This window comes from Corylus avellana, chromosome ca9 (assembly GCF_901000735.1).
Source record: "Corylus avellana chromosome ca9, CavTom2PMs-1.0".
Classification (NCBI taxonomy): Eukaryota; Viridiplantae; Streptophyta; class Magnoliopsida; order Fagales; family Betulaceae; genus Corylus; species Corylus avellana.
The window spans coordinates 4,306,140-4,324,483 of NC_081549.1; the positions used below are offsets into that span (position 1 = coordinate 4,306,140).

General features: G+C 33.4%; 2 protein-coding genes across 3 annotated transcripts in view; one reads left to right on the plus strand and one right to left on the minus strand.

Annotated features, from left to right (window-relative positions):
* Nucleotides 1-6,029: 6,029 nt before the first annotated feature.
* On the plus strand, nucleotides 6,030-8,363 carry LOC132161782 (heat stress transcription factor B-3). Its single transcript, XM_059571966.1, has 2 exons — nucleotides 6,030-6,493; nucleotides 7,584-8,363. The coding sequence occupies exons 1-2, from the start codon at nucleotides 6,257-6,259 to the stop codon at nucleotides 8,055-8,057; spliced, it is 711 nt and encodes a 236-aa protein (XP_059427949.1). The 5' UTR covers nucleotides 6,030-6,256; the 3' UTR covers nucleotides 8,058-8,363.
* A 2,886-nt stretch (nucleotides 8,364-11,249) lies between these two features.
* The window catches only part of LOC132162608 (ABC transporter A family member 1), a 37,044-nt gene continuing 29,949 nt past the window's right edge, over nucleotides 11,250-18,344 (minus strand). For both annotated transcript variants that reach the window (XM_059572881.1, XM_059572882.1), the window contains 9 exons: nucleotides 18,085-18,164; nucleotides 17,844-17,951; nucleotides 17,314-17,464; nucleotides 14,725-14,861; nucleotides 14,567-14,641; nucleotides 14,195-14,498; nucleotides 12,020-12,153; nucleotides 11,760-11,818; nucleotides 11,250-11,677 (listed from right to left, as the gene is read on the minus strand). In XM_059572881.1, coding sequence (XP_059428864.1) covers nucleotides 11,596-11,677; nucleotides 11,760-11,818; nucleotides 12,020-12,153; nucleotides 14,195-14,498; nucleotides 14,567-14,641; nucleotides 14,725-14,861; nucleotides 17,314-17,464; nucleotides 17,844-17,951; nucleotides 18,085-18,164 — 1,130 coding nt within the window. In that variant the 3' untranslated portion in view covers nucleotides 11,250-11,595. The remainder of the gene's footprint in view (nucleotides 11,678-11,759; nucleotides 11,819-12,019; nucleotides 12,154-14,194; nucleotides 14,499-14,566; nucleotides 14,642-14,724; nucleotides 14,862-17,313; nucleotides 17,465-17,843; nucleotides 17,952-18,084; nucleotides 18,165-18,344) is intronic.

The following is an 18,344-nucleotide window of genomic DNA, read 5'->3' on the forward strand; positions in this document are numbered from 1 at the left end:
GAGGCATTCCTGTTTTTTTGTTTTTTGTTTTTTTTTTTTTTTTTGTTGACGTGCGCACACGCACTGGAGAGTTAGATATACTCGCAGGAGTAAAGAAAGATGTTCTACTCGCTGGGATTATTTTCTAACAGATAATTATGTGTGCTAATTGAGTTGTAGCTTACTAGCTTTCCTAATGAGTTTTATTTTTAATATTTTTATTTTTTATTTTTGTAAGTATTGGGAATTGGGATAGAGTTTTCCTTCGACCTAATTAGGTGAAGGAACTTAATTACTTCAAAAGGAATTTTCTAAAAATTCCTTCAAACATACTTTTGTTTTTAATGCTCTCACAAGTTTAAGGGACATGTACTAAATGACAATTATTTTTTAACGGAAATTTGAGGATTTCATTAATTAAAGATCACGAGTATAAATCTCTTACAGAGCATAACAAAAAATTCTTACAGCACAAAACATAAAATTCTGCAAAATCATAGATACAAACAAAAATTCTTACAATCAAGTGTTATCTATAACTTCAATCTTTCGCTAACTCATGTACAAATACAGTTAAAGAGCAGATCTGCTCCGAGCATACTAGGTCTAAGACATGAGTAGTTAAATTTCCTAACAAGATTTATTTAAACTGGCCATGAGAGATAACCCCTCACACCAAACTATTTAGGCCGTGAGAAATAACCCATCATACTTAAATATTCATCCTCGCTCATGAGGGCAAATCTAGAGATAATAAATATCTTATTCAAAACAAAAAAACGCAAACAAACAACCAGCAAGCAGGAGCAACGACCGGAAAGGAAATGAATGGCACAACACGACAAAAGGTGGATAAACGTATAGCTGAGAGGCCGAAGTTGCTGGTCTTGACAGAAAACACCTACAAACATAAAATTAAAAAATTAAAAATTTTAAAAAAAAAAAAAAAAAGAAAAGAAGGGTGAGGGGGAGGGTAAGAGTGGGGAGAAGAACCCTCCTCCTCTCAAATTTGTCTTTTTACACATAGTGGAGAGACCGAAGTTGCTGATCTTGATAGAAAACACCTACAAACATAAAGAAGAAAAAAATAAAATAAAATAAGGGGAGGGGGAGGGTAAGAGCTCCTCCTCTCAAATCTGTCTTTTTATTAAATTTTATAAATTGAGTTTGAAAGAAGTTCAACTAACTCAAATTAGAGAAAATTTTTGTTCTTGGTAATGTAATTTAATTATTCATAATAATTTTTATTTGTTTCCATTTTGTCCTTAGTAATAAAAACAGGAAAGGTCAAGTTTGTCACAAGCTTTAAATAATTTAAATTTAATTCCTTCACAACAAGAGTTAAATTTTTTGTTTTTTTTTTTGCACTTTTTTTAAAGTGGAATGTTAGGTACTTTCATAGTGTTATTTTAGTGTTCTTCTCATCCTAGGTGAAATATTATTATTTTTTTAAATAAAGTGGGAAAAATAAGACAAGTTTCATTTTTTGTTTTTTTTTGTTTTTGTTTTTAAATTAATATTCACCTAGGAGTAGGAGAATACTAGAAAAACATTTAACATTTCTCTTTTTAAATTATTAACTTTTTTATTATTGTTTATTTAAATTGTAACCAACACTCTTTAAGTTTCGACAATGACTCAATGAGTAACGTCAAGGGCATACCCAGGTGAAGGTTTGGGAGGGGGTTGTGCCCCCCCGCCCCTAAAAGTTTTAAGACTTTCCCCTAATTTTATTTTATTTTATTTTTAAATATACCCCTAAAAACATTTTTTTTTACCCTTGATTATTTTTTTTATTATTTTTTTAATTTTGCCCACCACAAACCTAAAAGTCTAGTTCTGCCCTTGAGTAATATCACTATTTACACTTATTTCATATCGATGGATTTAGCATGCTTTAAGTGACTAACATAAAAAATCACTTAAAACACGTTATATCCATCCAATATAATAAATCAATGTAAATAGTAACACTACTTTTGCAATATCTTTCACCTCAATTTCATGATGGTTTTCAATTATTTGTGCTCGTTTCACATAAGATTTATATATATTGCTTGCAATGTATATAAAACTTTTTTCTTCAAAATTTTGGAGCTACAAATGCTCGATAATTACCATCAAAATTTGAAGAATTAGGACAAAAATATATGTAACTTTCGCATTGAAGCCTAGAAAACTAAATATAATTGTGGAAAGTAAAGTTTATTAAAAAAATATGTTTCTACTTTTTTTATAAATAAAAAATAAAATCATTATTATTGAATTTGTTGCCATGCCATTTTAAAATGAGGAACGTTAAGCTTACAAATAAATTTTATAGAAAAAAATTTACAAAGTAATGTGGCAGAACATGATTAGATATAAAATAAGTTCAAATTTTAAAAAACTTAATCATGTTGTGCGATATCAGTTTGTAAAATTTTTTCTATAAAATTTATTTGTAAGCCTCATATTCCTCTTAAAAAATAAAGAACAAAAGAAAAAAAACAAAAACCAAAGAAAGTTAAGGAAGCGAGTAGACCTGTGAAGGTGTAGACGGGCGAGTAGCGACGCCATGCATCTTCTATCCATAGGTCCATCATATGACATCGACCTCGATGATCGCAAAGCCTGTAAAAATTGTAATCTTGAAATATGCACCGTCGATTTTGGGATTTCATTGATGGACGGCTGTCAGCTAGTTCCACCTGGCCTAGAGCTTCTGTATCCAGATCCAGCATACGTAATCTGCTGCATCTTTTGTTCACCAATGACCTCGTGCCACGTAACAACTTATCTTAGTTTTCATGTGGTGCACTGGTGATCGATTGGAATTTACTACGTGGAAGGTGTAAAATGTCTCTCATAGACTCATAGCCGTAGGATGATAGGAATAAAGAAACCGAATATTATTTAGGCCTCCACCCAAAAGAAAAAGAAAATTGTTTAGGCCCAAAGGCCCATTCACTACACAATCGTCCAAATCTAAGCTTATTTGGGCCAACAGACTTTGAGTTAAGCTTGGAAGCCAGGCATATATGCTTAGCCCAACTCAACACTTGAGCTCAAACGACAAACAACATGTTGTTTGGTAACGTGTTTGTATAAATATTTTCTCTTTTTAAAAATAAAAATACTTTTTTTTTTTTTTTGGAATAAGTTACCAACGAAATACTTTTTTAAATAATAAAATATAAAATAGTGTTAGAAATAAAGTACAAAATACTTTTCAAAAAACATTTCTAAAAGTATGTGTATTTTTTACAAGCCTATAATCACCTCCACCGGAGGAGAGGGGTGGTCATACCTGGCAGTCACCGGCCCAACCACCCCCAACAAAATAGAGTAAAAGGGTGGTTGCATGGCCACGCCTTTTATTTTCTTTTCCATTTTAGAAACACTTTTTAGATATTTTTTAATTTTTAAACAACGCTAAAGCCTAACACACACTTTTCAAAAAGTTTACCAAACAATTTTCTTTTATAACCCCATAAATAATACTATTTGAATGTGAATATCCCACCAAAAATCATTTTCAACTTTCCATCACATTAACTATTTGGGTCTAATTAAATAGAAAAAAAAAAAAAAAGAATAGAAAAAATAGGAATAAACGTTATAATAGACCAAATAGACCTCTAAGAATATTTAAAAAGAGCTTAAGTACTACGCTATCCTAGCTGATGATCAAAGTTATGCATGTTTTATATGTAATAACATGCTTATAAGCCATGTTCGGAGTTGAAATGCATTCTAGAAACTCATAACCTCGTCTTTTTAGTTGAATTTAGATCGCAATCGAGGCATGCATGCCAAATAAACAAATATTAAAAAAAATGCAATGAATTCGGCACCCTCCATAAAAATAAAAATAAAAAATAAAAAAGCCGAGGTTTGTCTCATCTCTAAGTGACATTTCAACCACCGATTATTAGTTATTCCATTTTTAGCCCTAAATTAGGTTGATTTGTTTCATACTTAGACACGACTTGAGAACTCGATGCAAATTCAAAATAAAATTAGCGAATTAAAGTTAAGAGATTTAATCTGTTTAGTTAAATAAATTATATTAAAATTGACCTATATAATTTTATATTGCTATCGGAGTAAGACCCAGGCGCATAAACAGAAATTGCTACCGCACTTTTCGCACCATCATTATTTCGCGGGATCCCAGTGGGAAAACAATCCCATGGTTGGTGAGGAGGCTTAGAGAGGACAAAAGCAGCTGACAATTGGAATTAGAAAATGTAGAAGAAAGAAAGGGTTCTAATTAAATCAAGTCAAGAAAGCTCAGCTGCCCAACCAGAACTCCTTCGTACGTGTCCAAATGCCCTGCATTTCTTCCACCCCCCATTCATTACAGCACGTGCGATGCACGCTCTCATCGCTAATCGAGGGAGCATATATATGGGTCCCACGTAAATATTCACCCCGGAAGAGCTAGAAGCATTTGGTCAACCAAACTTAGTCTAAGAGATTGGCTATGATGAGGGTTGTGTCAGAACTTTACAGCAAATTACTGCATCCGGAGCCCTCATATGCTGACCAAAATGTTCATAGTTTGGTCAATAGTGCAACTCTTTTGGGAATTATAGGTGTTGTTCGGTACAATTCTTCAAATAAATAGTAATTTAACAGAGTATTAGAGTTGAAAATTTTGATTCTGTTATTCACCCGTGTCTCTAATCTCGATGAATTGAGATTCTCGAGAATTTGTTGTCCAAATTGTAATCAAGAGATCGAATTTATATAAAATTTATTTATCCAAATAAATTTTAAGATGTCAAACTATCTACTTGGACAGACAAATGAATCAATATGCTCAATTGTCTTGTTTGTCTTTTTGAATGAAGTGGTGGTGTAGTTATCACACGCGCTTAACTGGTAAGTGAGAGTAAATACTTTATAATGAGAGATTTTGGGCATGGAAATGATGGAATAGCACAGAAAGTCAAAGAAGTCGCTGTTCTAATGGAAAACTAAGAAAAAAGAAGAAGAGGGTTTTGTGATGGAGAATTGAAGAAATCAAAATTCAACAATGGAAGAAATTGGCACGTTGGATTGGGATTTGAGGCAACAAAGAATGTTGAAAGAAGGGCAGACCTGAAGGACTTTAACAAACATTACTTTATTTTTATAGTAGAAAAATATTACAATTGGAGATAATTAAGCCCACACGTGTCTGTCGATCTTGACCGTTTATCCAAACGGTTGGACCCATAAGATAGATGTGATACATGGGTTTTTCGTGAAATTGTTTTGATATGATTAGACAATTATCAATGCATGATTGTTTTTACACCTAGCTATATGCATGCATGCTGCTCAAGATTCCATCGACATCCACCATTTGACCCAACAATATAACCATTTCATATATATATAATGTTTTGTCGAGTTGTGCATTTCTATATATATATATATGCTAGATTAACTAGAAGTATTTGAAATTTGGAATATATAGGATTCTATTGGTTTCAGTTTTTACGGTTTAAATTTTATTTTGTTATATTAAACAGTGTACATGATACCACGTCAATTAAAAGATTTAAATAGCATGGCAAGATATTCACCTATGTGATAACATATATATCATTAGATTTGTAAAACATAATCTGACCCATAAAATGATAAGAATATGACTCAGTCATAAACTTACGAGACTGTAATGCATGTGGATAAGGATTCACAACATTTACGTGCCTAAATTGCTAATAATCTAGACAAATAATGTGAAATATCTTAATGAATCTCATATATCGTCTTTCACATTAATTACCAGATAATTATTGTAGAACCCAGTCCATTGAATGTGATATGTTGTTAATTGACCGGTCAAAATCACGACCCTAGCCATGGATCAGTATTTGAAGGTCTAAATAACAACATGATCGTATGGTGGACGGTGTCCATTCTTAAGTAAGAATACTTCTGGATGCACAGTATCCTTCCAAGACAAAAATGATGTACATAGTATAAATAATAATATGCATGAGCATGAATTTTCTCACTATAAAGAAGTGGTAGGGTTAGTACATACGTTTCAACCATTACCTTTAATTTCTTTCAGAAGGAAGATTGAGAGAGAGAGGGAGAGAGAGAAGAGAGAAGAAGAGGCCCTTGCATTTCTCATGAACTGTGGAGTCGTGTTGGGTTTCTATTGTTGGGGTTGGGAGTTCTTAACTGCCCTTCTTCTCTTCTCCTCTTATCATCCATAATCTTCTTCTTCTTCCTCTTCCTCTTCCTCTTCTGGTAAGAAACTTCTCTCTATCTCTTTTTCTCTCAAGAAAATATGGAGGGTGTGTGTGAAAAGGGTTTGTTGGAATATGTGAGGAAGTCAAGCCCGCCACCTTTCTTGCTGAAGACGTACATGATGGTGGAGGATCCAGCCACCGACGACGTGATATCGTGGAATGCAGAGGGGACTGCGTTCGTGGTGTGGCAGCCGGCGGAGTTCGCCCGGGATCTCCTCCCAACACTTTTCAAGCATAGCAACTTCTCTAGCTTTATCCGGCAGCTCAATACCTATGTACGTTTAACTAATTAATAACCCCACCACTCTTCCAATATATATACTCCTTTTTTAATTATCTCTCAAAACCCTAATTTCAAATCTCCATCTCATCATGTACATCAACACAAAACCAAAAAAAAAAAAAAAAAAATTCTCTATATTTTGGGCAGTTGATCACTGAGTTCTTAGTTTTCTTGTTCATAAAAATTATTTTTTATGAATAATTTTATTTATTTATTCCTTTTCTTTGGACAAATTAACCATGAAAATTCATGGGCTAGCTTTTTGGAGGAGGCTAAAAACAAAAGACATTTTAGATCTTAGATGATCATGGAATTCCTGTTCAACTTTTTTGATTAATATTGTTTATTTATTCTTGACAACTTCATTTATCATTTTGGGTTAGAATTTAATGGAATAGCGTGAGTGGGTTAAAAGTTAAAACCAAGCTTTTGGTATCAAACCATGAGGTTTTTAACTTAATTTTAATTATCACCTGGGTTAGGTGGCCGGCATCCCACTGTAGGACAGCTGGAATAATATTATGAGCTCCTGCTGGGTCAAAATTGGAAATAACTAATTAATTGACCATTAAGCCGAATAAAAGAGAAGTCAAGGCTCAAACCTTCGATTAATAAATTGCTTGTGAAATTTAATTTCGACTATATATATATATATTTTGTTTCTATTTCACTTCCTATTTCCAGCGTGGCCAAGTTGGATATTAGTCAAGACTCGAGAAGAGTCAAGAACAGGCTAGTAAAATATTATAAACGACAAGCCTATAATTCCAACGTAGGCTGTAAACGATAATATTAACTAAGGAAACATATATGTTTGGAATTCTTATAACATTAATTAAAATATCGTGGCATCCTTCAGCTTAAGGCCCACTTTTCTACTACTTTACTTTAATTTAATTGTTTTTGTATTTACTATTCCTACCAACACTTGGACAAACTTTTCTTTTAAATTGGGTTTCAAGAAATTATTGCAAACTTACTCTATTAAAAATTCCTGCAACATTTTGTAATAGGTTGTCTCACAGAATATTGTTGACTTCTTAGTATACAACTTACGTTCTTGTATTATGATGCATGCATAGGGTTTTCGAAAAGTTGCAACAAACCGGTGGGAGTTCTGCAATGAAATGTTCAGAAAGGGTGAAAAAGAGTCGCTATGTAAAATTCGTCGTAGAAAAGCATGGGCTAACAAGCAACAAGCGGCGGCGGCAGCGGTGGTACCACAAGAGTTTGATGAAGATCAAAGGTCATCGTCAATGTCATCGTCGTCAGGTTATGGTAGCCTTATTGATGAAAACAAACGTCTCAAGAAAGAGAACGGGGTCTTGAATTCCGAGCTCACGAGCATGAAAAGGAAGTGTAAGGAGCTTCTTGATTTGGTGGCTAAGAACGCACTTTCGGATAAAGAAGAGGAAGATGAAAGGCCAAAGTTGTTTGGAGTGAGATTGGAAGTTCAAGGAGAGAGGGAGATGAAGAGAAGGAGGGCAGAGATTCGTGAAAGTGCAAGCATTTTACTATCTCAACCCTACAAACAAGTTTCATGCAGTCTAATCTAAGTAGTTAGCTACTTCAAAAGTTTAGTGGCTTACTATGCATGTACTACACCGCCGATGAACGAATAAGTGTGTTAAAATATTAATTAAATTATGAAATCAACTATCTCTATCAGCTTAAGCTTTTAGAATAAGAAAAAAAAAATGTAATTTAACAATGTGAAAATAGTTTAAGGAATATATGTAAATTGTTATATGTACTCCTAGAAATTAAGGTGATAAAACAGGTACAAGCCTGTTAAACTTGTACAAGTATGCATCAATGCGATGTGTCTCTCCTTTGATGATAAATTAGATAATTTACTTTTCTTTTTCTGTTTTTTAAAATGTAGAGGTATCATTTATCCTATATTGTTAATGTTATATATATTTTCCGTATATTCTAACAGTTAATATACCCATGCAATACATAGACTAATCATAAAGTGAAGAATGTCGGATGCCAGGCCAAGCCAACAAGATGTCAGATGCTCTAGGGAAAGCAGTCTGTATTGATAGTGTGTTTTTCAATAAGATGGTGCCGCGTGACCCAAACTACTACACCCACTTTCTTATAATTCTTAAGAATCATTCACTAACTTAGGCATCAAAGTGTTCTTTGTCTGCACTTTCAATTGGTCACTCTTGTTTCCTATCTTTGCAGGTCTCATTGACTGAATTACTGGCTTGCAATCAACTATACTAAATATGAATATGAATTTGTATCGACTTAATTGTTGACTTTGATAAGAGGGAAAGAGAAATATAAATTTGTCACTTAGAATTTCTTGTAATAGAATTTCAGATGTTGTGTTTTATTTCTTTTTAAAACTTTTGGTCATGGAGACTCACTAAGAGTAATTTTTTCTTTTTCATTCAAATTTTTAATTAATAAAAACTAAAAAAACACAAGAAAAAACCTTTGTGAGTGACATGGTAAAAAAAAAGAAAGAAAGTGTATACGTATTATACCCACAGTGAGCCATTATCCATAGGTAAATACGACAAGTACTAAGACCCAATATATATATATATATATATATATATATATATATATATATTTTGAGAAATATTATTATTCTATATGTGTGACTAGCTCTCTCTCTCTCTCTCTCATAGTCTGGTATATCATTAAACAAAAAAAAATTGGGAAATTGGGTTGTTGGGTGAAGGGAGCTTGGGGTTTAAAAGCTATTTTCAGTTGACTCCTGTATTCGTTTATTGCGTTCGATATAAGCTCCTTTCATGGTTCCTTCCAAGAAATTAATAGGCAGCCTTCTTTTCCCAACTATTTCATATCCCAAATTGGGGGAACCTACACTTATTTTCCTCTGACTACTACCATATTTACAATATTTTTTAATTTATTCTTAGGGTTACAATCTCCTCCTTACTCTAGGATTTAATCTAATGGGAGGGGAATAATAATGGTTATTTTATGCGATTCAAAATGAAAAAAAAAAAAGAAAAAAAAAAAGGAAAAGCAAGTTAATCAGAAAAAGGAAAAAGAAAAAGGAAACAAAAAACCCAGAAAAGACAAAAACGAAAAAGGAAAAAAATTTCAGAAAAATGAAAAAAAAAAAAAAAAAGAAGAAGCAAAAAATAGAAAAAAAAAAGGAAAAAAAAATAAAAAATGAACAAAAAGCAAAGAAAACTAACGGCTAAGTGCCAAACCCACAACCTCGTAGTGGGTCACCTCCTGACCCACAACTAGGCCGTCAGCTAGAAAGTGATTGGACATTTTACGTCACATATAGATCAAGTGATTGCTCTTACCTTTTGACTTAATATAATTTACTAGTGAAAGGAGACATTGCAACCCCAATGATAGATTGGAGTTGGAGATATTGTAAAAAATTAAAAGATTGAGAAGATATTACAAATTTAGTAGTAGATTGAAGAGATAAATATAATTTTCTCTGAAATTGCATGCATTAGCTTAATTAGTAAACTTATTCAAGCTTGTGGCTCAAAGTCAAATTTTTCTAATATATAAAATATTAGATTTTACTAAACGATTAACAGGAAATCTGAGATCATACAATTACAAGTCATTCTACTTCAGCTTTGGTTCGCACCTACAAATACGTAAAACATGAGCTATTCGTTTAAGCATAAGAATTAATGGCCTGCCATCAACTAGATTTCATTTTCAGGGATGAAGTGAACGTGCAATGTACAAGAGATTATACAAGTTGCCGCATAATGAAAGAATGATTTTCATTACCACATTAGAGAGTGTGCACTTGAGATTGCATGAGGCATTTCTCATTTATAATTGATGCTATGAAGAAATGATGATTGATGGTAAGAATGATATTTTACTGTCTCCAAGTAGGTAAGAAAACTATCTACTTGGAAGAAATATCAGTAATACCTAATTAATCCTTCACCCTTTAGGGATGCATGAGTGGATGATCCTTCACCCTTTAATTTATTTAATTTTTAATATTTAATAAATAAGTTAATATTATTTTAATATGGTATAGCAAAAAATGCTGACATGGCTTAACAAAACACATACGAAAAGACCCATTTTAAATCCATGACAAAGTAAACAGTTAAATTCAATTCTTAAGAATTCAAACACTGATTGTAAAAGACTCATTTACTCAATCAATTATTATACATTTACCCTAATAAAAAAGACAATTATAAAACCACACATGCAGAGGTCATACTTCACAAATGACTTCTGTGATCCATTTGTTGTCTTATTTATTTTTATTTTTTAAAGATATTTGTTTTCTTATTTTCACTTTCAAGTTCACAGCTCTTCCCAATTCAAAACCAACCAATTTAGGATGTACTGTAGTATAACAATGTCATTCATATATAAGGCATGGAAAAGTGTTACCTTTAAAATCAATTAACTTGACTTTATAATCTAGGGATAAATGCATTTTTTGTCCATGTGATTTGAAGTTTTGACACAGCTCATTTGAGTTTTAACCGATTAATTTGTTCTTTTTTGCTTATTTCAAGAAGTGATTAATCATTTTTTTAAACTCGGGAGTTATTTGTCAAAATCACAAACCACATGCCTATATATATATATATATCATTCAGTACTAAGTGATTCATAAATATGTTAATTTTCATGAAACCAAGCTCAGCACAATGCACGTAGGACGACCAATACTATTTAGTTTTGACGTGGTAGTGAAAATCACCATATTATTTATATAAAGGCATGAATCATTGCCACACTTTGAATACAAAAACTTGGATTTTTTATTGCCATAGAAGAAGTCCAGTCCCACTCCTTCTATGAAGTATACATAAGAATTTGAAGCAGAATGTATGTTCCATGTACTGACAACGTTTAAAGCCATCGCTTGTATGATGTTGGGATGCAAGCTTTGATCAAGGCAACAGCCAACATTTCCATAGGCAAATGTTTCGACTTGTACACAATTATGTCACTTTCCGATATATACAAATGGCCTTAAAACCTTGTCAGACAGACTCAACCTTTTACAGGGAAACACGAGAGCTACATGTATAATATGATCCTCCTACACTGAGTGAGTGAAAAATGGTTCAAGAAGACCATAATACCTCATGGGTTTGCAGCAAAATGATTAAATATGGTCTCCAGAGTAGATTGACTGATACTGTATTCTGCAATGCCCAGCTGAACTCTGAGAGATTAAACGAAACACTGGTCAGCTTGATTGACAAGAAAGGAACATGAAAAACAAGAAATGTATGAACATATCTAACCTATTTTGTTCCAGGTGTCCAAAAACATCTGCAAGTGAGAGGCCTTCTCCAAATGGCAACTGCAACAAAATTCAAGATCAACCACTATAGGAGTTGTAGAAGCTCATAATAGATATACAATTGCAAATACTTGAAAACACACACCCACACATCTCCATACAATTGCCCATGTTAGGTCACAACTAGTCACCAAATCCCAAATGCATAGGAGGATTATTTGAATTGCAATATGAGTATCCGAAAGTCATTACTGATTTTACCTGATATTTAACACTCAACCCATTGCATCCTTTGAATGTGACACCAGGAAATGAAGAGAGTACAAATGAATCGATCACAGAGAACTTTTCTTTCGCTAACCACCACTCGGAAAATATTGGTAATGGTATGCCACCTACGCCAACTCAAATAATTAGTAAAACGGTAGCAAGACAGAAAAAATAGGAGTTGCAAAATGATTAATAATGTTGACCATCGATTTGAAGAACCAAACATACATGACATAAAATCCAGAACATAATGATTTTTTTCCTTTTTTTTTTACAATTGGTGGCATGCACATGCACGTAATGGGCCTTGAACGCAGACCTCACCTTCCACCCCAATCTTATGGATAGACAAGGTACTATTTGAGCTAGAATTTATTGGCATCCATAACATATTGCTATTTTGGAGCAAAAAAAAAAGGAAAAAAAAAAAAGTAAATTGCACTAGCCATAAGTGAAATTTATAGCGACCTCCCTCATATTATCAAAAAATTGATAATAACACCCCATGCTAGAATAGTTTTTCATATACAACTTCAGCGCTGAACATAAGTGGCAAATTACCACTTATTCCAAAAACTTAAAATAATAAAAAAATAAAAATTTTAAGAATTTAACCACTACTTTAACATATGTTTGAGACCCAGATTCCCCTGTATAAGTAGGGATACATGGAATATTTTATTATGTTGAAGGTATAGAATATAGATTGGGTTTTGAACTCATGATGCCTACTTTAATATTATACTAAATTATCCTTTTCCATTAACTTAAGTTTTGAAGACAAGTAGGCTTTCAACTCTACTGTTAGTTGAAGTAATGGTTTTGGTGTAGCAAATTCTGTAATAGGAGTTAGAAATGGTAATGAAGATGAGGTTCACAATATTGATATATGATATATCCTATTAAGAATTATGTTGTGATACAAATAAGAAGTGGTGAATGGGTGAGGATGAGAATGATATAAACTTTCTACACAGTTCAAACATGGCTACAGTGTAATTCTAAAAATGTGTGGAATGGTTACAATAATTTCACCTAATCCAAAGGAAGATTAGTGTAACTTACCCTAAAATAGGAAAGGAAAACATAAGAAAAAGGAAGAACTTAAAATGTTCAAGAAGCATAACTCACTTTCTATACTGACCAGGAGTAATTACTTCTCAGTAATTGGGAAAAAAAATATAAGAATCAGTTTGCTAAAGTTAGCTTAGGAAGTAATTTATTTCAGCATCTTGCTGTAAGAGATGGAAAAGCCACACAGATAAAAGTGTGCAAGTGAATCTCGTTAAATTGTCTTACGTTAAACAACAAACAATCTTCTAAAACATAAGACAAGCAAGCTGCAGATGCCAAGAAATAAATGCCTTAATTCAAGTCGGACTTAGATGAAAAGTGCAAAAAGTTTATTGAGAACACTTAATTCCGGTCACTAACAAAAATTAAAGGATAACTTGTATAGGAACAAAAGAATCAAAGATCTGGGAAAAAATACATGAAAGCTGGAAGTAGTAGTAGCAGTGGTGGTAGTAGTAGTAGTAGAAGCAATAATAATAATAAAAAGGAGACACTACATTCACCCCCTCAAACTTGCACTCAAATTGTAATGTTACCCCAAACTATTAAAAGTTACAATTGACCCCCTAACCATTAGCCCCTTTCACTTAGCGCCACCGTTAAAATTTTCTATAACTTGGATGACAAACGCATCACGTGATGTGAAATGTCCATTATGTGAGATGCGTGAAAATACCAATATGCCCTTAGATTAAAAAAAAAATTATCTGGCAATGACCCACAGCTGCCCAGGCAGGCCGTGGATGACATTTAAAACAAAAAATTAATGCAGGAATATTATTGTCATTTGGGGTCATGTGTCTTGCAAGTGGTCCATTTTCTGTTTGCTTTAACAAAAAATCTAACAGAGGGTGCTAAGTGAAAGGGCTCCTAGTTTGAGGGTCAAAGTTGACATTGCAATTTACTAACAAAAGTGATGATAATCATAACAATAATAGTAATAATATCGTTAACTTTGTGAAGATGGAGCCCAAAAGCTTATAAAACATTCCATACATATTTCCAACAAAGCAAAAGGTATCAACAGGGAAAAAAAAAAAAGCAACAACAAAAATGAAGCACATAAATCAGCATATGCAAAAGTGCACATACCATGTCGAACCAACTGCTCAGATAGCTGTTCACCAAAATTCCCATCAGAAACAGGTGTGGACAATACAAGTGCCTTTGTTCTTTCTTCATTGCCAAGATAGCGTCCAATTGCAATTATCATTTCCTTTGACAGACTAATCTCTGCTGCGGATGCATTCTCTGATGCTATGGAATCAATACCCCCAATGCAAACTTCAAGATCATCAAGTAAACTTCTTGGGTGAGAAGGAATGTCAAAAAGCCTTTCTCGAATAATTTGGCAAAGGTTTTCCAAGTCCACAGTACTGACTTCAGCAGGTTTAACCTGAAGACAGGGAACAGAGAATTAGATTCCTTAAAATGCTCCAAAAGTTCACAATTCAGCATACATACCTCTAGCTCAAGGTGATTTCCAAATCGTGTTTTCAGATGCTGAGGACTCCCAATGCATCTTAGTCGGCCTCCAACCTTCAAATCAAACACAAAAGAGGCAAAGTAAATGGTTATGTGACACAAGTTCTTCAAGCTTGTAGGGAGCAAAGAAATTGTACCATTATCCCAATCCTAGTGCACAGAGCTTGAGCTTCATTCATGCTGTGTGTTGTAAGAATCACTGCTGTTTTTCCTTGTCTTGTAGATAAACGAGAAATCACTTCCCACATGAATCGTTTGGCAAGAGGATCCATACCTAGGATTATTAATTATTAATAACAATGACAAAATTAGTTGATTGGAAATAGCACTGACAAAGAAGAGAAGATGTTACATGGAGCATGTAACATTTTCATAAAAGGCTTGGGTAGGGAGATGACTTCACAATTGAATCATGAACAAACAAATAATAGGATAAGTCAATGGAGCATTAACTACAAGATAAACTGTAGAACTAGTAAAAGAGAAGTTTTGTGGTAGAGACACGACTCATGTAACCTTATAACTTGAATTTCATGATTTACAGATGCAATTGTAGATAACAATTTGATGTGTCAAAGCTTTTGTGCTGTCAGACCATTAGATGCACTAATTATAATTTTACAAAAATCAAGGCTTTGGACTAGTGCCATAGGTTCAAGGATGCAATAGATCTTCTATCGCTCTTCAAACGCATTTATAAATTATAGGTAAAGAAAACATGATTCAGTTTAACCGATCCCTTTAGGGTAAGTGGTTGTGAAGGTTTGTTACGGAGAGGGAAGCTTTGTGGAGAAAGGTGGCAAACATTCAATATGATAGTATGCGGGGAGGTTGGTGTTTTAAGGAGATTGGAGCCCTATGGTGTGGGAGTGTGGAAATGTATAAGGAAGGAGTGAGACGATTTTGCTAATCATGTGAGATATGTGGTAGGAGATGGTTCTAAAGTGCTGTTTGGGTATGATGTTTGGTGTGGAGAGTAACCTTTGAAGGTCTCATTTGCTGAATTGTTCACTATTGCTTGTGGTAAGGATGTGTGGGTGGCAGAGAATATGCAACTCCATAATGGAAACATTCAATGGAATATTATACTTACTAGACCTGTGCATGATTAGGAGGTGGAAGTGGTTTATGAGTTTTTTGAGTTGTTGTATTCTCAAAGAATAAGGCAAGGAGGCGATGATACAATTTGTTGGATTCCATCTAAAAGGAACTTATTTGAAGTGAAGTATTATTTACGAAAGATGAATATTATTGTGGTGGAGTAGTGCTAGAAATGTGAGGAATTTAGATCATCTTCTCCTTCATTGTGAGGTTGCTATAACAGAACATATGGAGGTTGGCTCCTTTGTATTTGACGTGGTGTCTTTGGAGAGAGCGGAATGCAAGGAGCTTTGAAGATTCTCAAGTGAGAATGGATTGCTAGAAATGAAGAAGATGATTACAATACCTATATATATGGAGAGTGGAATAGAATAGTTAGCTTATTTCTAATTTTTCTGAGTTTTTGGAATTATGTTCTTTTTCTATAAGGGGGTTCTCTTGTATATTCTTTGTGTACTAGAATTGCGCCCCTCTGCGCAATATACATTACTTATCCAAAAATAAAGGGTAAAGAAAACAATATCTATATAATTAGAATGTCTACCAAAGTCAACAAAAGAATTTTGTGACTTAAATAGCCGAAAGTAATAAATGTGAACGAATCTCACCCATGTAAGAGCATAGAACAGGTTAACCTTTCATAATGCCAATTGTGTGCAATTTCTTCATAGACATACCTTGTCAGGTCATGGTAAGATTTTCTAGGGTTTCAGAGTATTATCAAAACCATAAGAAGCTTAATAAAGAACTAACCCGACACATATTTGATTTAGCAAAGAGAATAATTTAAACATAAGCAATCTAGTATTCCAAAACCACTTTAGCCCTTGGGCCAAGACTATTTTTTGAAGACCATCTATTAAATGAATTGCACCAAGAACAGTAAGAGAAGTTTAGCATCTTATTCAGATTCATTGGGCTTCAAGACCCACCAACCATGTTCACCAGTTTTACAAGCCGAAACTGCCTTAAAAACAAGGACACCAAGATTCTCCAACTCATTGACATGCTCACTTAACTGAACGACAGCAGATCCTGACAACATGATAAATGTTGCATTGACTTTTTTCTCACACCCAACCAAAATAATTAGAAAAGGAACCAAATATATATCAATAGGGCTGCGTCATTTATTTCATGCACTCCCTTTTAATTTTTGTTTACCTACACTGATGTGGTCATTTTGGGGCTTATTGTTGGATTGCTCAACCCTTTGTTGTTTGTTATAATTTCTTTGTTGATGTATTATAATAAAAAAAAACACAAAAACAAAAACAAAAAAACATGCCGTGGGGGGAAACTGGGCACAATCTAAGAACTTCCTCTATAACCCGTTGATTTTGTCTATGCAATTTCAAACTTAGATACTTTTAATGAGGCAATGGGCTTCAAGGGGCTGCTCTCCCATCTCCACTACCCTAAAAGGTATATATAATAATAATAATAATAATAATAATAATAATTTGCTAACTAGATTTAATAAAACCTAATATAACTCAAACTAAGGCAAGTTTACCATTTAAAAACAATATTGCTACCTACATTTGATAACAAAAGATTAGGATAGAAAATATTTGTCAAACTTGTCTAGCAAGGTGTAGAATAAAAAGAAGCAGTGTCTATACCTGTGGATGGCTCATCTAGAATGACTATTGGAGGATCTCCCACCATTGCAATTGCAACAGATAATTTGCGCTTGTTTCCACCACTAAGGGAAAATGAAGGCTTGTCCACATGCTTCAACAAATCAAACTCCTCTAACTTTTCCATTACAACCTGTTCAAATGGCTTGAGGCATTATGGATCCCACATGTGATTGACACTATGTACTAAATCATACAATTAAAGTCAAATTTCTCCTACGCAGAATATTCAATATTTGATTGTGCAGGAGAACAATAAACTAGATCATCATTATTACTACTTCTCTCCCCCGTTTTTTTTTTGAAAGAGAAACAAAAATGGCTGAGCACAACATACTGAACCAGATTCTCTAACTAATACATTTAACCCCAAATTGAGGAAAGGACCTAGAAGAAAGACGTCTCATTGATGCACAATCAAATTCTTGCATATCATCAGAAGAAAGAGATTCTGATTAAACCACCTGCTCAAGCAATAAAAATTACTGTAAGGCTTCAACTAAATTACATACATCATCTATCCTGTATTCTGGAACTCCTTTTATTCTTGCGTAAAGCTCAAGGTGCTCTCGGACAGTTAAAAATTCTAATAGAGCATCGAATTGTGGACAATACCCGATCTGAAAGTGAATTAAAAAAAAAAAAAAAAAAAGTCAACTAGGTTCAATCAGTATATTATAGATAGTGTACATTTCAATTTTTTTTTTTTTTTTTAAAAAAGGAAAGTTTAAAAATGAACTAAATAAGATTTACATGTCGACGAGCAGCCTTGGGATTGGAGCATATGTCTTTGCCAAAAATATAAGCAGTTCCACCAGTTGGCAATTCTTCTCCTGCATGGTAAATATTTGGACAAAAGCAGGCATCTCAGCAAATATTTCAAAATTCAGAAATATGATAACAAAATGCAAAAGCATGCAGAGTTGCAGATATTTCAGTTATTAGCTATTAAAAATTAGAACCCTCTATGGTGGTATAATTGTTGAATATCCACATCATTGTCCTGTTCTTAT